General features: G+C 34.8%; 2 protein-coding genes and 1 long non-coding RNA gene across 5 annotated transcripts; 1 reads left to right on the top strand and 2 right to left on the bottom strand.

The window, feature by feature from the left end:
- Nucleotides 1-3446: 3446 nt before the first annotated feature.
- Nucleotides 3447-8213, bottom strand: LOC123888261 (cAMP-regulated phosphoprotein 21). The gene is made up of 4 exons (XM_045937262.1): nt 7856-8213; nt 6050-6668; nt 5166-5448; nt 3447-3795 (listed from the first exon to the last, which is right to left on the bottom strand). The coding sequence occupies exons 1-4, from the start codon at nt 7965-7967 to the stop codon at nt 3748-3750; spliced, it is 1062 nt and encodes a 353-aa protein (XP_045793218.1). The 5' UTR covers nt 7968-8213; the 3' UTR covers nt 3447-3747.
- Nucleotides 8214-9544: 1331 nt separating this feature from the next.
- LOC123888259 lies at nt 9545-12474 on the top strand. Of its 2 annotated transcripts, XR_006802027.1 has the most exons (6): nt 9545-9838; nt 9964-10005; nt 10080-10152; nt 10601-10670; nt 10801-10875; nt 11963-12474. It is a non-coding gene; the product is annotated as an uncharacterized LOC123888259 (long non-coding RNA). The 2 variants fall into 2 exon arrangements; XR_006802028.1 differs by lacking the exon at nt 10601-10670 and having other exon boundaries at nt 9547-9838.
- Nucleotides 12475-14634: 2160 nt separating this feature from the next.
- LOC123888258 (cell division control protein 48 homolog B) lies at nt 14635-20008 on the bottom strand. 2 transcript variants are annotated; one of them, XM_045937261.1, is made up of 12 exons: nt 19753-20008; nt 19621-19665; nt 19032-19087; nt 18792-18941; nt 18052-18156; nt 17837-17936; nt 17215-17499; nt 16960-17129; nt 16047-16175; nt 15581-15668; nt 15381-15458; nt 14635-15239 (listed from the first exon to the last, which is right to left on the bottom strand). In XM_045937261.1, the coding sequence occupies exons 1-12, from the start codon at nt 19897-19899 to the stop codon at nt 14922-14924; spliced, it is 1671 nt and encodes a 556-aa protein (XP_045793217.1). In that variant the 5' UTR covers nt 19900-20008; the 3' UTR covers nt 14635-14921. The 2 variants fall into 2 exon arrangements, with proteins under 2 accessions (XP_045793217.1, XP_045793216.1); XM_045937260.1 differs by having other exon boundaries at nt 14691-15239; nt 19621-19929.
- Between the last annotated feature and the right edge of the window lie 299 nt (nt 20009-20307).

Below are 20307 nucleotides of genomic sequence, written 5' to 3'. Positions count from 1 at the left end.
CCACACTCAGCATGTGTTTTGAATAAGATAAAGGGTTGAATAAAAATCTTGCCCATGACCAAGAATTTACATAACAATTGTTAATCCAAACTGGATCAAATCTGCCAATATTTTAATAGCCTCAAACTGGTTTTCTTAGGATACAGAACAACAAATATATAATACAATGCAATTGCAACATTATCTTGCATGGATTTTGATGAAGCTCTAGATCTCAAATAATGAAAATAAGATTGAAATGGAGAAATATGTAATTGTATTGATTGAAAAACAGATGAACAATTACACAGTTTATGAAAATGGAAAATGAAAATAACAAAGGTAACAAACTAGTAGAGAGAGTATACTAGCCCCAAAGCACTAAAGTGCCCCAAATCACTAAAAGTGATCCCATTAATTCTAACTGAAATTCTAGCTAGGTTCTTCCTTGTGCATAACACTCCTTATATAGTGGAGTAAGTCCTCATGCACTCATGCCACCTCATCACACCTTAGTCTTGGGCCAAAGTCAAGGCCCACTTTCACATTCAAGTCTCTATCAATACCCACCCCTTCAAACAACCTTGTCCTCAAGGTTGAAATTTTGCATCCATCCAACTTGCCTCTATCAAATACAAAGTTGAGCAATCTATGAAAGATGAAGAACATTCTCCAACAAACTTCAGTATCAGCAGCAACTACCATTGGAAAATTGAATTCTATCAAGTATTGTTGCTTCACCAAAAAAGATGAATGCCACGAAATCATGTTGAAAGGATGTACAAAGTTTCTTTCACTTACGTACCCCCATATAACTGTATTCCACAAAGCAAGGTCGTATGGTTCTACAACAATATGGATACAAGCCCCATGAGAAATGAAGACAATTCTCCAACAAAATTCATAAGCAGCCTTTGACAAAAAACCATTGAATTTTCCCAGATCCCATGCAATTCTCAAAACTGATGAATATAATAACATCATTTTCACTTTGGCTAAGGCATGAGGATCATAGTGCTTACTCACCTTGAGCAGCTCATGATAAATGAAGACCATTCTCCAATAGACTTCAATAGTAGATCTCATACCTTTTGGAAACGACATTAATTTGCTTAAAAACCAAATGGAAATGAGCCTGCAGTTGGACACTCGGTGCACTAGTATGTTGGAAAACGACATGTCATTCTTGACTTTTCCATTGTTGTTCTGACTTTGCTGCTGGGTTAGAGCTTGACCCATTAATCCAATGAGTAACCACTTGCCAATATGCAATGATAGTGTTAAAACATCTAACTTGTGGTCTGTGACATCAAACAAAATTTCCCAAAGCTTTCCTCTATCATAAGCAAAATTCAACCAACTGTATAGTGATGGAAAACTTTTCCAGCAACATTCATAAAGACTAATTAACATAAACATAAGAATATTGGTTTCCCCTGGATCCCATTGTATGACAACATCCAAGGGAAGTATTCCAAAAGCAAATCCAATCTCCACTCCTTCTAAACTCCCCATCACTACCTTCCAAAATGGCATAAGTATCTCCACCAAGGTAATTGCTAGCCAATCATTTGTATCAACAAAAAATCTTACGGCATACCTATTCATCTTTTTTCCATTTGACCTTACCAATGAGAATAAAAAATTAAAAAGGACTTCCCCACTTGGTACCTCACCAGCATTAGACTTTATCCTTTCTTCTTGAAAACTTTGTTTATCCACAAACCTTTCTCTGGTAGTGATGCCAATACTTTCCTGATAAATGAACATAAGGGCAGTTTCGCCTTCCAACAACATTTCATTGTTTGGGGAGCTTTCAATACCCTTAAAGATAATGAGAGCAACATGATCACCAACTTGAATCATCAAAGAGTTGGATGTACGTTCATATGGTCCCTCCTTAACGATGGGTACAAACTTGCAATTCTCCTTAACAACTGCTACTTGACGTTTTAAAAAATAATCAAGGTTACTAACCTTTGCCCTGAACTTGAATAATAAAGGAATTTCCTCTGCATTTGTTTTCGGTAAATGTTCTCTAGATGAAAACCTTTTTTCCTCATAGTTTGGAATTGGAAAATAATTCTTCTCTATAAGCTTCAAATTCCCATCGCTCTTTCTTATGGCCCAATTTCTATTATTAAATTGAGCTAAGCCCAATAACTCTATTTCAGCCCACTTAGTAATCCTAAGTATCTCAAAACACAGATTAAAATTAACTTGGGTCCAACTCATGAGGTTAAGAGATTTAGAAAGCTCACCAAATGTCCTATTTACCCTTGTCTCTTCCAAAATCTTCGCACCTTCAGCAACGCTACCACGCTCGAGAATGGAATTGTCACTGGAGTACGGTGGTTTCAACAATTTTGATGACGGTTCATCTAGAGTTACTCGTATGCTCCTTCTCTTTTTAACACGGAACTTACCATCTCTCTCTCTTTCGACGGATTTGCTCAAATCCGGTGGTTTGGGTTGTGGTTCTCGTCGTGGGAGAGTTGTCGCGGGTTGATCGAAGTCCATCAAACGTAATTCCGGCGAGAGTGGATCAGGTGGTTTTGGCTTAGGTGGAGTTGCTGCAAGTCGGCCGGAATCCGGCGGATCTGGAACCGGAGGTGCCGCCTCGAACACACTCGTCTTCTCCTTCCTTCTTTGCACCACACTCACTGTTTCGTCAAACATTGCTTCTCCGCCGTTCTTCGTCACCTCTAACACTGATACATCCTCATCGTGATTTTCTTCTATCACATCAACCACATTCATGTGGTTCTTCGCGATCGATGGTGTTAATGTAGTTGTTACTGGAAGTTTCTGATCCGACGAATTCTTCAACAATCCAGAATCTATCTCTTTCACTGCACAGTTAACCTTCTGAATCTCTTCTTTCTGCGGAAATGACTTCTCAATTTCCAGCGATGTCTCCTCCAAGCCAAGTTGTTTGCACAATTTACTTAGAATCAAGCCTCTTTGTTGCAGTTGGTAAGAGAACTCTTGCATCGTTGATTTCAAATCACTCATTGCTTCTTCCATTTTGGTTGTCTTACGATCACTGGTTCCTGGGAAGTAGATCCGGTAGGTCGGACCAATTGATGAAGCTCTAGATCTCAAATAATGAAAATAAGATTGAAATGGAGAAATATGTAATTGTATTGATTGAAAAACAGATGAACAATTACACAGTTTATGAAAATGGAAAATGAAAATAACAAAGGTAACAAACTAGTAGAGAGAGTATACTAGCCCCAAAGCACTAAAGTGCCCCAAATCACTAAAAGTGATCCCATTAATTCTAACTGAAATTCTAGCTAGGTTCTTCCTTGTGCATAACACTCCTTATATAGTGGAGTAAGTCCTCATGCACTCATGCCACCTCATCACACCTTAGTCTTGGGCCAAAGTCAAGGCCCACTTTCACATTCAAGTCTCTATCAGATTTAGTAAACCAAGCATTAATCAGTGCCTCCACAACATTAGACAAATATATATATTTTAAATCCACCACAGAAACATTAGTACCATATATATTATATTATAATAAATGCATAAAATCCACTAGAGTTTACTATTTTATAAACTGTCACATAAGAAGTACTGAACCATATATTGTAACCATCAAAATTGAAAACCAAAGACATACATACTACAATAACATAATCAAAGAAAGGTCTATAATAAAGGAGTACTGAAAAATTAACCTAATAATGAGATCTCCTAAAAGGCTAACAACATAACTTCTGCCTCCAAATCCAAACCTTCCTCCCTAAATATCATCTAATAGTTCTGTGAATAGTCAAAGCTCAAAGGTTGACCAAATGGAGCCTGCAAAGCAGCAAAAAGTATATCAGATGCATGATAACTATCTAACAAATAAGATCAGACAATTTAATAATGGACAAAAATAAATCTGTCAGGGAGGCAAATTCATCAAACTATGACTAGAAGAAAGAAAAATGTGCTCCTCCACGGAGTAGTTTCGTTTAATTTTACAGTTTACTTCTATTATTTTACAAAAAAATGTGTTGATACAAGGGGAAATAACAATTCAAGCTGATTCTTTATTAAACGCACACGCTGGTGTTCCCCTTACGATAAGCATCAGATCATAATTAAAATAAAAAATAAAAATCACCAGTGTATCAACCATAAATAAATCAAAGGTCAATAATCGGGGATCATTGGGAACCCTTTTAAACAGGGAACACCTTAGATATAGCACATGTCGTGAATAATTGCTCTATAACGGAGCAGGAATGAACCATGGTGTGACTCTAAATCCTAGCTTTCTGCAACTAACAGCAGCGGCCACAAATCACCGTCAAATAGAAGCAAAATTACCCTTTAGTGGCCACTAAATGGTTAGGGTTTGTAATGTCCTTAGTAGTTAACCTGCGGTATATCCAACTTTAAAATTTTAAGGGTTTTTTGTCCTTTCCTAATTTAAGTCAAGTTGCTCTGCCTCTCTTTCCAGTAATAATTAACAAAAAACAATAACACACAAGAGACACTCTATTCTACTCCGCATTTCTACGACTGCAAAGATCAAAAGTAACATGGCGACTCTTCGTCTCTAGCAATGGCGGAGGCAATTTCTGGTAACCACTACGGTGTTTGTAACGACAGCTGGCATGTTCAAGTTCTCTACCCTTCCTCGGCTTTGTTTCTAGGTTCTTAGCTTGTTTTTGGAGTTTGTGCATGCCAAAAGAAAATACCTTTGGGGGGGGGGGATTGCACAAATATCAAAGGGCCAAAAGTGCTATTTTAGGTTAGTCTTCGTAATAACAGTCTTCAGCTGTTTTGGGATTGGACGCTTCGCACCACTATCCGAGATTAATAACATAGCCTAAGTGCCTAACAATATGTGCTAGAAGTGGTTTTACTGAGGGTAGTCAGTGAAGTTATAGTGACACTGATGAGTCATGATATCACATATCAGGAAAATCGGTATGAATCTTGAAAACTATAACTCCAATGCACATCGCCACAAAATTTGGACAGTGCAAATTGGAGAATAAAAATAGCCTAACAATCCAAAAATCTACAATCATTCTGTTACAGAAGACAAGTCATTCCCAAAAGCCATTTTAAACAATCAAAATGGTTAACCTACAACACCTACATTACACGGTATTTGAAAATTCTAGTACAGAAATCACCGATTAAATTCAATCAGGTAAAATAAATGTGGTTACCTGGTAAACAGCATGTCTAAATTGGTCATATGAATGTGCATACATCATTGTAGGACTTGGCCACTGTAGGTAAGCACCATCCCCAGATGTCGGATTCAAAGTCGGCGTAACAAAAGGACTCATCATCGGGGTTGAAGGAAGCCCATATCCAATTGAAGCCTGAGTTTGTTGCATCTGAACCAACGGATTGAAAGTAGGTTCATACTGAGCAAATGAAGGTTGAGCGTTTGGCAAATTAAAAGGCACCAAGTTAATTGCAGAGGCTGATAAACTCCTGGCATACCTGAACCAACAATGAAATTCAATCTGATAAATAAGCCAACTATTACATTTAGGCCCAGTTTAGATAAACAGATTAATTAAGAGTTTATAGCAAAAACACTTGTCATATAAGTTATTGCTATAACAAAAGATAATAAAGTCGAAATATTTTCATATAAGCCATAAGCTGATTTCATAAGCTATCATGAGAGCTTATGGAAATAAGCTGAAAACAGCTTATAGGCATGTCATAAGATGTTTCCATAAGCTCTCTCAAACAGTCTCATAAGTGTTTGTGTCAATAGAATGAATAACATAAGCTCAAATAAGTCAAGACAAACAGGCCCTTAAAGTTTGAACCAATACAAATGCATCAACTAGAAAAGAAGAAACAAAAAAATCTATAAACAAGTTTTGTAAGTTATAGAATACAGAGTTCCATAATATGACAAAAATAAAAGAAATGTCATTCTTAGCTCTCAATCTTCTGTGTATCTCTCGTGAACAAAGATAGCATACAAACACAATGCAAAATGTAGCACAATAAAATGGCAAACTAATTGTGTTTGCAACTATGTCATGCGTTTTCTAAAAGCTCTCAAAAGTACAGTGATAGAACTCACCTTCCATAGCTGCGATCATAATCTGGATCACTTCGATCCTTTTCCCTATCTCTGATAATGGCAACTCGAGGATAACCATTATCCCTGAAATTGATGCATCTTTCTGGATCAGCCATGGCAATTTTGCTAGTTTCATTCTCATCCTTGCTCATTGAAGAACTTTTCCCATCTATTGGGACCATGGATGAGGTATCAACTGAATCAAAGCTTGTGGAGCCATTAAAGATACGTGCTCGTGCCCGATCATACTCCTCCTTCCTCTCTTCCACACTTCTCAATGGGTTTCCTTTTTTTGTGGAATCATTAGCTCCATTCAAACCACTGTTATGAGGCCTAGGTCGAATGACGATTTTTTTCAGCTCAGATTTCTCATTGTCCAACTGTTTTGCAGGTATTTCAGATAAGCGAACTACAGGGTACTTGCTTTCAGGTAACTTTCTGACCAAAATTTTACTCTGGCCATCTAATCCATTGTCTTGAACCATTGTTTGCAAGCCGTAGTGTTGAGCAACACGATGTGCAGCCAATCGGAGATAAGAAGAAGGGAAATGTTGAAATTCAAAATGATGCTGATCAGCGTTATTCATAAATTTCTGGATATCCAGCTCCATCCGCAGAACTAATGATGCAAACAAAGTAAAAGAAAACGATTAAAAAAGTGTCATGATTTATGCTAACGTACTAGGGAAAGGGGAAATTGAAAATGAAGCATAATGACAGCACAAATTTGTGACCCAAATAAACAATAAACAATGAGATATGAAGCACAAACACAGACAGTGACTCGTAGATATCGATAATAATTTAAAACAACGGAAGTGATTCAATGTAACCACATGTACCGGTGCCGACACATGTTAAACACCGGACAAGCCTTTAATATGAAATATCGGTGCCACGTGACGTCAATTATGAGCCTTATGACCTGCTCCAGCATAGTGTAGCTCAAGTCTATGTCCAGACAGACAAGTGAAAAAGAATCTTAAGAAAGAGACTAGCAGCCTAATTTTATAAGCCATGAAAAAAAACGATGGAAAGCGGGAAGAGAGCATCAATAAACCACAGTGAACGACATGCTTTTGAACACTCAATCATTAAAACAATATACTAAAACAGAATCAGTGAACTTTGGAAACCAAGGCACTTCCCTTCATCATCCCTAGCATGTGAAGCACAGACACTCCTCAAATTAGGTGTGTTCCGGTGTCGGACACCACGACAACGACACTTACAATTAAGTTGAATAGTGTCGTTTTCTCAAATTACTATCGGTTTCGACACCGTGTCTGTGTCCGAGCTTCATAGTGACCCTAGCTAATCCTTCAAAATTTTAAGGAATAAACATTGAAATTCATGGCCTAAATGTTATCCTTGGAAGGAAAATATAATCTTCAACAAACCTAGGGCTAGGATTCACATCTAACCAACATGAAATTTGAATAAATTGCAACACGGTACCCCCAAATAACATCTAATTTCAAAGATTTCATCTCAACAGAAACAAACAATTCAAACGTTACACATCAAAATTAAGAGTCTCAATCTCAAATCATCACAACAAAACACAAACAAAACAACAACCATTCCAGATCTGACATGATAATTAAAAAAACACAGATTATCCAAATCAAAACCTTGATACAAAATCTATACAACCATCAAAAAGTCAAAGCTAAATCGAACTAAAGGAACAATTTTGAAGCAAACTCATGAAAAATCAACACATAACTAACCCAAAAATAAAAAATCCACAATTAAAAATCAAAAACAAATACTCAAAGATAAGATTTTTAAGAAGATACTAACTTGTAAGACGATGCCTAGGGTTCTGAAGAGCCTCAACCAAAAAAGGGTCAACCATTGACTCCTTATCTTTGAACCCAGAAACAACATCGTTGGAGACAAACGATGAATCCATGGTTCTTTTTTGTGTTTTTTGGTTTCACCCAAAAAGGGGGAAAATTAATATTAATAATAAAAATAAATATATAATAATATTAATATTATCTTGTTCTTCTTTTCCTTCCCTCTAAGAATGAGGGAAAGGAATAATAAGAAGGGTCAAGAAGAAAAAGAAGAAGAAAGATAGGAGAAGGATTTGTGCCTTATAAGCATGAACAAAAAAAAAAATGGGTAAGAAAGAAAACCCAACAACAACAACAAAAAAAAAAAACCTCTTTTTTTTTTATAGTGATAATAATTGATTTTTCTATGTTCAATGTTTGTAAACTGACAAAAAGAAAAACAAAAGAGTCACCGCATTATCTTGTTTGTACGGTTCGGTTTTGTACAATTCCTCTCACACAATTTAGAATCACATGATATTATTATTATCAATTTATTTCCACACGTCTTCTACTCTTTTTCCATTCACCTTAAAAAAATATCCCATTGTTTTTATATTTGTTTTTATTATACTAATTAATTTAATTAATAATTAATAATGGGTAACAACAAATTATAAAGTTGAGAAACTTGTTTACTCAAGATGATGACTCAATATGGAGGTATAGTAAAGAAAGATTTACACGGTTCGGTCAGCCTATTACCAGCTTATGGAAAATATTGTTGACAATAATCATCTCAAAGAATAAGATAATTGGAGGCAACTTTGACAAATACAAGTCCCGAACAAAGTAAAAATATTTATGTGGCATTTGCTGAGAGACTGCTTGCCTGTTAGAAGTAGGCTAGTGAGAAAAAGTGTGTCTTGTGACAATAAATGTCCCAATTGTGGTAGTTATGAAGAGAATGAGTGACACTGTTTTTTTGGTTGTTTAGCCGCTGAAGAAGTATGGAGAGAAACATATTTGTGGGAACAAATAAATGATTATACATCAAAGGCAATTGGCATGGTTCCTATGATGTTTCAAATGATGGAAGAAATAAATGCTAATGATTTATCCTATATTGCTATGCTGGTATGGAATATATGGTGGCGGAGGAATCAAAAATATTGGCACGAGAAATTACCAACAGTGTATGAGGTAATTAGAAGAACAAAAGACACCCTTTATGATTGGGAATTGGCGCAATAGCTAAAAACAAACAACATCAGTATTAACACAGTCACAACGAGGCATACGTGGACCAAACCTCTGGTAGGAGCACTAAAATGCACTACTAGAAAAAAATCGAATTAGGACGGAATTTTGTGACGGAAATTTTTTCTGTCCCAAAATAATTAAATTGGGACGGGATTTGCGACGATTTTCTATCCTTAATATTTTATTAAAAAATCATTTATTAGTTTGGGACGGAATGTATATTCTGTCTCCAATTTGAGACGGATTGACATTTTTGTCATAAAGTTGGGACGGAATTTTATTTCAGTCTCATATTTTGACAAATTTTTTGTTTTATTAAAAAATTACTGAAAAATAAAGGAGGGAATATTGCCTCCAATAAGGTGGTAGTAAAATATTTTGACAAATTTTGTATTTTATTCAAAAATTTACTGAAAAATAGAGGGGGAATATTGGCGCCAATAATGTTAAAATAAAATATTTTTTTTGGTAAGTGTTAAAATAATTGTTAGTAACTTAGGAGTTAGTAGATTAAGTGTTGGAAGAGTAAAACAAAAACAAAAAAGGGTTGGAAGAAAATCTAAAATCTAAAATTCCTCTCCAACAGAGAAGAAAACCTAATCTCTGTGAAGAAAACAGCAAATCGCTCTTGTTCCTCGTCTCAACGCCACCACTCTCTCCTCCTCTCAACTTAATCGCTCTCTTCTTGGAACTCGTTCTTCCTTTTCGAGATCTCGTTCATCTGTGCTTGTCTTCAATCAAGGTATGCGATTATATTTTTTCTTCACCCTAATCCTCTTATCCCTAATTCTCCCTTTGGTGTTTTCCCCTTCAATTTGGTGTTTTTCCATTCTATTTCGCGCTCATTCCGTCATTCTCTCTGTTCAGTTCCACCAAAATCCTAATTCCAGATCCATTACCACGCTGAAAGTAAGACCATCTGTTATTTATATTTTTGCATTTTCGAAAACGAAAGTGAAAATTTTAATAACATCATTAAACAGGTTGCTGTTGGAAATGGGCAGTGGCGGCGAGGAGGAATTGGCTGAGCAGGGTTTGTATGACTGTAAGATTAGGGTTTGTATTTCTAACTAGAGCTGTAAAAAGGGCCTTAAGGGGCCGGCCCTTTAAGGGGCGGACCCACTTATTCCTGATTATTAATTTTATTTAAATTTTAAACAATTTTTCTAGTGTCGTGAACTTATTCTCGTTTTCTTCAATCAGCACTGTCCACGATCGACACCCTAAAAAAACTGTGTTTAAAATTTAAATAAAACTAATAATCAGGAATAAGTGGATCCGCCCCTTAAAGGGCCGGCCCCTTAAGGCCCTTTTTACAGCTCTATTTCTAACTTATTACTATTTTGTTAATTTACTTTTTTTACTTGATAGTTCTAACATAATTTTATTTGCTTATTTATTTACTTGTTGTGTCTCGTAATAGTATAGTATTCTTAATTGCTCATTAGTTTTATGTTCTGATTTTGGTTGTCTTTCTTGATTATGTTGTTTTATATATATTTAGCAAATCTTCTGTCCTAGTTTATGGAATGAAAGGAACAATAGCTGAAATAAAGCTATACCTTGTCTATATGGTACATCAATTCTTTTACTTACCTTGTACCCTTATTACTTTGTTTTCTGCTTATGCAATATCAACCCCTTTACTCATTTGCTCCCTCTATTGTCCATTTTATGACATTTTTGCCTATTTTCTTTGTTTAGAGTTGAAAGAAAAACTGTACAAATCTAATCGGAATGAGAAAGTTTTTAAGTTCTTATTCTTGCTAAACAGTTGATGTAAGTTCTCAAACCCAACCCTTCAATTTTTTTATTCTTTAATTTCACATATATTATTATTATGATTTCTTTGTTTTATCACTTCTCTATATGATGATAAAAATTTGTTTGATTTAACTATAAAAAGATAATTTGTTTGAAACCAATATTTTACATCACGAGACAATGTGATTGAATGACTTGACAAAATTGTTTTTATTTTCTTTTAAAGTTTGTGTGCTGCAATGATTTTATTTTTTAGGATTGACATAATGGTGTGGGCAAAGTAATTTACATGATATATATTTGATATTTTCTTGTATTCTATGAATGACATAATTGTGAGGGTCTAGTGTGGAGTTGAATGACATACTCAAGTGGATTGTTTTATGCTTCTCATATTGTATGTGGACTATATCTATGGGGGTTTGGTGTGGAGTATATATTTGGTTATGGTACAGGGCTGGTATGTGGCTTAAAGGTTAGGCTACATGAATCAAAGGTGTTGATGATGGATGTCTTATTTGCTTGGTTTTTCCTGCTAGTAGTTTGGTTGTGTTTTGTTTGTTTCTAGGTGTGCTTCTTTTTTAGTAGATCAAGGGTCTGGTGTGTCATGATTAGAATTGGAGTATTGGTAGTAATATGTTGGATACAATAAGCTAATTTATAGTGTACTCATTGTGAATTTTAAGTTGTATACTACTGTTATAAGTGTTTTGTTATGAAGTTATTTACCCCTTTAGTTTTAACTTGGTTTGTGCAAGTAGAAAAAAGTCGAGACTTGTAGATATCTAACAATCCAATGTTCAAGTAATTTAAGGCTTAGTTGGATGTGATATTAATGTGTTATTATGCTTGTTATCCTATTACTATAATTTGAGGTTGATGTATGTTTAATATTAGGCTTGTTTTCCTCTTATTACTCATATTTGCTACTCTCTTTTTTTCAACTAGTTAATTCTGAATCTATAAGAAAAAAGTGTTTTGTTTTTAAGATTCTGAGTTCTCTAGCTAGATGACTAGTGTATCTTTCGGGTTTGTTTTGTTTAGCCTGACCTTGGTTTTGGATTTCTGAGATTTAATGTTGCCTATCTTTTTCTCTCTGCAGCTGGGATTCTGTTTTGAGCATCTGTTTTGTGCTGGTGGTTTTTGGGCTTGTTTGGCTAATCTGTTGTTATGCTTGAGGCATTTCATATTTTTTGGCCTACATTTATCTGCGACTAAGGCAACTGATTATAAAAGGATTGCTGCAAGCTATGCAAATATAGATACGGATTTAATGGATTTAGATGAAGTAATATTTGATGATTTTGGAATGTAGAAAATTATTTAAAGTATGAAATTTTGTAGCCACCTTCAAGTTATTAGAACTTCAACCTTTTGGATGTATTGATAAAACTTTGATATTTTGTTATTGAGATACTTATGTTTCTGATGGAATGATTGATGTTTGCAAACAGTTTGTAGTTTGGGGTGAATTTTTGTTATGTGAGATACTTATGTTTATATGGAATGATTGATGTTTGCAAACAGTCTGTAGTTTGGGATGAATTTTTTAAACTAATAAAAGCATTAATAGGTGGAAAAATTATAAATAAAACCAGTCACCCATAATTTATCTGTGACGGAATTTTTGTATAATTATGTTCCAACATTTGGAAATAAATAAATAAATTGGGACGGAGTGCAAGTAATCTGTCGCCAAATTGGGACGGAAATTAAGAAATTTGTCGCAATATTGGGACGGAATGTATTAATGTGTATAACCAAATAATTATATTTCGTCCCTAAATCCGTCTCGAATGTGTGACGGAAGTAAAAATTCCGTCCCCAACAAATTGCGACGAGCGAATTGCGACGAAAATATTTTGTCCCAAATTCCGTCCCAAAATGAAATCGGGACAGAAATTTGTACTACTGTGCGACGGAAAATTCCGTCCCAGATTAATTTTTTTCTAGTAGTGATGTAATATAGATATAGCATGCTATGCGGAGCTGAACATATATTGTATAGGGGCATGTGTGCGTGATGATCAAGGGAAATTTGTGCGTGCATACACAAGACTTAACGGAAAACTAGAGATAGTAGAGGCGGAAGCACTAGGTATTCTGGAAGCACTTCAATGGTTACAAAATGCTAATATGTCAAATGTTCAAATTGAAACTAATTGCCTCCAAGTGGTACATGCTATAAATAAGAAGTCTAGAAATAACACCGAGTTTGGTGTTATTATTGAGTTGTGTCGTAGATTATTAAATATGAGTCAAAACTGTAACTGTAAGGTCAGTTATGTTAGGAGACAAGCCAATCGAGTAGCTCATGATCTTGCGCAAGCAACTCGTTTTAATGCTAGTCCCCAAATTTTTGATTATTGTCCACCTTGTATTGAAACTATTATTATAAAATGAAATGCACTAAGTTTGGTTGCTTAAAAAAAAAATTATAAAGTTGAGAAGTATTTTTTTTTTGACAAGTACTTTTTTTTAGTCAAAAAAAAATTATTGTCAAAAAGAAAAGTTGATAAGTATTGGGCTTATCCACTTTGCTTCCATTTTTTTTTTTTGTAGTTGGTAAGGTTTTTTTTTTTATTTTTTTTACAAAAGGTAGTTGGTGAGGTTTTGATTCCATTTATTTGTGTAAAATTATAAAATTTAATTAATTAATGGGTAACAATTATAAAATGTAAAACGATTCAATTGAGTCCGTTTGATTTTAATGTGATTTTAATTTGTTTCAAAATAAATAAAAAAATTAATATATATATTTTGTTTCTTTAAATATATGGCAAAATTACATTTTTAGTCGTTTAACATAATTTGAGTTAACATTTTAGTCTTTTTTTTTCATAAAGTCTTTCACCCCACGCCAACCAAAAAGGCAGGTTCATCAACCCTACGTGTGAGGGTCATTATTTCGCTTCTAGAGCGTTTAGCCCTGTGTCAGAAAGAGATTGAGGGCACATTCCGAATTTTAAGTTTTGAATTTATAGTTTTTTTTTTCTTTGTTTACTCTCAATCATAAATATATTTATGCCCTAAAAGAAGAATATATTTAAAACTTGAAAAATCATATACAAACATGAGTTAATTAAGGATAAAAAAGGACAAAAATGACATAAAAAAGAAGATAAAAGATTAAATTGTTACCTGAAATTAAGTTAAAGAACTAAATATGTAATTTTGCCTAAATTTATCAGTTTTGGTTTTAGTACTTTTAAAAGAAATTATTGAATAATCACCGTAATATTTTTTTTTGTTTTGTTTTTGAATTTGGTCCCCATTTTTAACTCTCACTATTTAAGTGACTACGTCTTATAAAATAGTTCAATTGAACCTTAATTTCTCATTTTATTCCATTCTTCATTCCCCGTCATTGTTATGAAGCAGCTATGTCGCGACCACCATCATCACCATCAATGAGCAACTCTATCACAACCACCACCGTCATCATCATTGAAGCATGCACCCACCATCATCATGTCTTTTGGTTCTGCTTCATAAAAAACACGATGAATCCATTTGCAAAATCAGTTGAAGGGTAAAACCATTATTGATACATTGTCTGACTATTCTGCGAAAATTCCTCGTGGAAGGCTATGCGCCCTTGTCGTGCTCCTGTGGTGTCATACATTAAAGCCCGGATGAAAAGCCCAGGGAATGAAATAAGTTACTCTACCCTAGGTCAAACGTGTCATACTTATGCATGACTCGCCTTATCAAGGGGAAACTATTCTGGAGATTCCTTAATGGCATGTTTGTTTTAATTTCCTTATTAAAGAGTTTGTTCATTATTGATGGTTTGATAATTGAAGAAAAGCTATTTGTCATCTAATGTTATCTTTGTTTGAAGAAAAACTCTAATGATATTATCTAACGTTAAAGAAAGAAAAAAAAAAAAATATCATGCATGATATACAGATATAGTATTTAACAGTATTGCACCAGCTTCAATGAAACAAAAACAAAAATAGTGCTGCAGTAACATGTAACATGTAACATGGTGCTGACTGCACCAGCTTCAGCCAAAGACAAAGAAAACAACCAGCTCTTTCTTCTTATTCGATATTCTATTCTAGGCAACCGCTTCGAGATGAGGTCTTCCTAAAAGACGAGTATGAATCAATTGCTTCTTTTGTTAACGATGGATTTAAAGCATTCTTAACAATCTGGAAATGACGGTCAAAAACAACACTCGCGTCAATGTTTTCCCTTAGAGCTGCTGTTCCAACTTCTCTACACAATCCTGCTAGTTCAGCACCTGTGAAGAGCTCGGTATCTTCTGCTAGTTTTCTAAGATCAACATCACTCTGTAATTTCATCCTACGTGTGTGTACATTAAGTATCTCCAATCGACCCTCCAAATCAGGCGGTGGCACATACAAAATCTAAAATTACATAAAAATAAAATGAATGAGACAAATGATTAAAATATTTTAATGTGATTCGAAAAATAGTCTCGTTATTAACAAACTTGTGTTTTAGTAATAACAACATGAATTACAAGTAATGTTTGTAAATATTTGTACCATATCAAATCGTCCAGGACGCATAAGTGCAGCATCAAGTAAATAAGGGCGATTCGTAGCTGCAAAAACAAGGACTCCCTGAAAGAAAAAGAAAAAAAATGTAAAATAGAAGAGATGTTGTCCACCAATCTCTTGATAAAAGAATTCTATAGTGAATAAGGACATAATGTCCAAAGAAAGAAAGAAAATAAAGTACTTACTTTGGCTTCTTCTAAACCATCCATCTCAGTTAGCAGAGTAGATAAAAGCCTCTCACTAGCTGCGGAACTACTGCTCGAACTATCACCCCTAAAATTAAGGAAATCTCAAGAACATTACTTTTTTTTTCTTACAGAAATAGAGAGTTTACCAAAGTGTCATCAATGCACTATCTAACATTCTTTCCAACACACTATTATTCAGGGAAATACTATATACCATATCACAGATGTTAAGCAGATGAAAAGAAAATGTCGGAGCATGTAGCTACATTTCAGACTACATGCAAGATCCTATTCAGTGCACCGTTCAGCATAAAAAATTAAATAAAATACATTTTCTTATGTCAAAACAATTGAAAACTAATTGTGAAATGCTATCAGCATATCACGATGTGTAAAAGGCTCACAGCAACACAATAACTCTTGGGATTATTTTCCATAACACATACAAAAGAAGGTTACTAACCGTTTGCCAGCTACTGACTCAACTTCATCAAAAAATATTATACTTTTTCCGGCAAGCCGTGCTTTGCGAAAAATTTCACGAAGATAACTTTCTGCATCTCCGACATACTTTGAATGTACATCTGCACAACTAATTCATAATTCATTACTTCAAAATATTTCCTTAATGTGGAAACCAGCTGCTATAAGAACTGAATTGCAAAGAAAGAAAATGATGTAAGGAATAAAAATATAAACAGAGATCTGATTGTTATACAGAAGTGCACAAATTGGAATGTGGAACATATCAAATCATAACATCATCGCTATAGAGAATTATAAGAATGCCACTTTAAATAGGAGTGATAATACTGGAAAAACAGTTGAATAATTGAATTAATGGTTTCAAAGTAATAACTAAGAATTTAGTCACATTATTTACCCATTTATGAAAGATGGCATACTATGTTCAACGTGATCTTATAGCAACTAAGAATTAATCTCAATTTCTCAAACCATCTTTATTGTTTAGCATACATGATCTTACAAGTGCTTTTTGTTTTTCACCCCTTGCCCAAGAGCCATAATCTCAAAATAGGGCTTGAAAAGGACATCACATTCGCAATAGATACGAACATTTATGAGTACTAGTGTTATAGATGGCTTATGGTAGAACATGATGGAAGACTAAAAAATCTGCCATATAATAAACATGCCATTGTGGCCTATGGTGGATGTCCAAAACTCCGCCACAAATTCTGCCTAGGCCGGCATTTGACAACACTGGTTGTGGAGCATTAAAAATAAAATAGTCCTAGGGAAAATGAAAGGATCTATTCTATCTTTGTCATCATAAACTTCAGTCCTAAAAATATGTCTAGACTCTCCACACTGCAATGATAAGCCCTGCTTAAAAAAATTAAAATTATTCAAACCTCAAGGAAAAGAAGGGAACATTAGCAGCATTTGCAGCAGCTTTAGCAAGAGTAGTTTTGGAACATCCTGGAGGCCCATGGAGAAGAATTCCACGATTAGGGGTTATTCCCAATCTTGAAAATGCGGCAGGATGCTTCATAGGCCACTCAACAGCTTGCCTGAGCTTTGTCTGTCCAAGGGAGGACACACTCAGACATTGCTAAAATATGATATTTTCAGAGTAAAAATCAAATAAAAAATTTACAAAGTACAACCTTCACGTCTTTCAATCCACCAATATCGTTCCAAGTCACATCGGGAATTTCCACAGTAATGCCTCTTGTTATACTTGGTTGAACAAGAGAGCTTGCATTCTTCCAATCTTCCATCGTTAAACTAGAGTCTTTTTTGACATCTTTCTTTGCAATTAAAGACCTTCTGATTGCAGATTTGATAGCTTCACGACACAAAGCCCATAAATCAGCTCCGACATATCCATTGCATGATGCAGCAATGGATTCTAAGTCGCATGAATTTCGAGGAATCTTTCTTGTATACAGCTAAAATAAGTTCAATATGAAAAATACATAAATTCGTGGTTGTAATCTGATAGATTGACTTTTCTCACTAAACAATAGGCCTTCGAAATTGCATAAACAATCTGAAAAAATGTATACCACTACCAAAAAGTAAATCATCCTAACTACTTAATGTGTTAATAGAGACCCATGAATGGTTTTATATGCGCACACACACATACAAAACACATCCTTCACATCTCAAGGTTCGCGCTCCTAACTTATTGCATCCAAAGGCTTTTATATCATCTTCGAGAATCAAATAATTCTAAAAGAAGACATTAGTTGAAGGCCCAAAAATAGTGTCTTTCACACTTACCTCTAGAATTTGAAGGCGCTCCTTTTTATTGGGGACTGTAACATCAGTTTCAATATCAAAACGTCCATATCTTCTTAAAGCAGGGTCAATTGCATCAACACTATACAAGCAAAAACCAAATATTAAAAACTAATAAAAAAATTCAAAGTTCTTATTATTGTCACCCCTCTTTTTATAAAAAAATCTTAAGTTTCAACAATAATTTAATATGTAACCTGTTAGTTGATGCAACCACAACTACCCCTGGCGTAGAAGAGGTTGCTTTGTTTGAATCCATCAAAATACCAAGTTGGGAAGCAATTCGGACATCTTGCCCTTTTCTGCATGCGAACAGCGTAAAATAACGGGATCAATACGCCGGTTGCATGCATATATAATTCTTTCTAAATTTAAAATAGCCGACAAATGTGAAGGCGCGACAAAAATATTATACAATAGCATTATAAAATAGATAGTCAAGGCTAATAATGTGATAAAATTGGAACCGAAGAAATAGCTGAATAATACTATATTATTATTAAAAATATGTCATTGATATCAAAATATGAACAACAGTAGATAGCAAAAGCACAAAAACAAAATATATTGACTTCCTAAGCAATTCAAGAAGCGTGTTCGCAATCTAATCCCCCCGCCCACCCGCCTACTGCATTATCGTAACTCCTATGAGTCTAACTCCCTACATCGCTCCCTTGATACAACTTAATAATTTTGGGCCTGGTGACTTTTTACCCTATTCTGCATAGACCAGGGTGTTCACTTAATGGAGACTTTTCACCCTATTCTGCATAGACTTTTTACCTATCAGCATAAGTTCTCTTAATTGAGATTTTTTTTTCTCTACTTTCATTAAATTGTGATTGTTGTAACCAAATTGATCTCAATAAAAAGAAGCAAAAGCTACAGAAAACCACAAAAGTATTATTCAGCGTAAAATTCGTGAATTGTCACATACTTGGAATTTCGGGGAGGACAAAGTGTGTCTATTTCGTCTATAAAGATAACTGAGGACTTGCCCAAGGCGGTATGAGATGATGCCTCTGAAAAAGCCTCGCGGAGAGTTCTCTCACTTTCACCAGCATTTGTGCTGTAAACAGTGTCTGGGCTGCACACAAAAAACAAACGAGTAATTGATTCAGGTCATAGAAATTGGGAACACAGGATTCACAAAACTAGATACTCAAGATACAAGTACCTGATAATTGTCAAATTTGCTCCACATTCCTCAACGACTGCACTTACCAAACTTCTCTGCAATCACATTCACATACAAGATAGATTGAGATAACTGATTTTAAATTAATAAGCAAAGCAAAATGTTGGGGTTGTTTTTTACACGTATACGAAATGACAAGCACCACTGAAACTCACACACACAATTGCTAGATCCCAGGTTCGAACCCAGGTGAAGGTGTTCAACATAGCAATATCGACATGTTAGTTTTTGGTTCATAGCATAATCACACTTACTTCTAACCTAGCTTCTAAGGAGTAAACAAATCAATAATTATGTTATCTATGTTAAGTTTCTTGTTGTTGAAAGATAGATTGAACACATTTGCATTTTGCAATAAAAAAAACTAACTTCCCACTAAATTCATATAAACTAACCAAAACATCGGGCTCAAGTGGTTAATGAGCTTTGGGACCCGAGTTCGATTCCTGGTGGGATCAATTCTTGACCGGACTTTATTTATCCTAACCCTAGGTTATCGGGGCTGTCCTCGAGGGTTAATACAAAAAAAAAAATCATATAAATTATTATAAACAATATTTTGAGTTACCTTTCCGGTGCCAGGAGGACCACACAGCAACAACCCTGTTTGCAACTGTAAGCAAAGAAATGAGAAGGAATAATCAGCAAGTAATAAAAAAGAAGTAAAGAGAGAAAAACAATTGAACTGAACTGAAGCTACCTTATTTGCCTCACGAGGGAAGAGAAGAGGTAATGTGATGAGTTCTCTGAGTTTTTGAATAGCTTTTGCGTTTCCAATAATCACTTCCTCCGCTTTCCGTTGATTGTTGCTGCTGCTGCTCGTGCAACTTTCAGTCTCTTTACACATGGTATAGCACGGAATGATCAGTTCAAGGAGGAGTGGCGCCGCGCAGAGGCGGTGGCTGAATGAAACGGAACAAGTAGTTAACTCTAGGTGTTGTATAAATAAGACTTCTCTTTTTTCTTTTATTTTTCTCATTTCAAATTAATATTATTAGTAATAAATATTTATTAATTGTTAAATTAAAAATACATCAATTGCCCTTTTAATGACTCAACGGTGGTATTAAAGTTAATGGTTTGATGACAGGTTCAACCGACTCTTGTATTGAAAGTCTTCTTGACAAATGTGTTGTCATGAGGCAAGTCATGAAGCTTCCGCTTGAGGGGACATAAAAAATTAAATGACTCACACTTGATGTGGAGATTGTTGTGACAAGTGCGAAGTGAGTTAGGTCTCACTTGGTTAATAAAG

The sequence above is a fragment of the Trifolium pratense genome, linkage group LG6 (assembly GCF_020283565.1).
Source record: "Trifolium pratense cultivar HEN17-A07 linkage group LG6, ARS_RC_1.1, whole genome shotgun sequence".
Taxonomy (NCBI): Eukaryota; Viridiplantae; Streptophyta; class Magnoliopsida; order Fabales; family Fabaceae; genus Trifolium; species Trifolium pratense.
This window is presented reverse-complemented; position numbering and strand designations above follow the sequence as displayed.

Bases quoted from the DNA above. Each gene is read 5' to 3' on its own strand.
- LOC123888261 (XM_045937262.1), bottom strand. From the start codon at position 7,967: ATGGATTCATCGTTTGTCTCCAACGATGTTGTTTCTGGGTTCAAAGAT. The intron at 6,669-7,855 runs GTTAGTATCTTC...TTGCATCATTAG, and splicing joins CCCTAGGCATCGTCTTACAA to TTCTGCGGATGGAGCTGGAT. The intron at 5,449-6,049 runs GTGAGTTCTATC...TTGTTGGTTCAG, and splicing joins TATGATCGCAGCTATGGAAG to GTATGCCAGGAGTTTATCAG.
- LOC123888258 (XM_045937260.1), bottom strand. From the start codon at position 19,899: ATGTGTAAAGAGACTGAAAGTTGCACGAGCAGCAGCAGCAACAATCAA. The intron at 18,157-18,791 runs GTATGTGACAAT...GTTCGCATGCAG, and splicing joins TGTCCTCCCCGAAATTCCAA to AAAAGGGCAAGATGTCCGAA. The intron at 15,459-15,580 runs GTAAGTACTTTA...TTTTTCTTTCAG, and splicing joins ATGGTTTAGAAGAAGCCAAA to GGAGTCCTTGTTTTTGCAGC.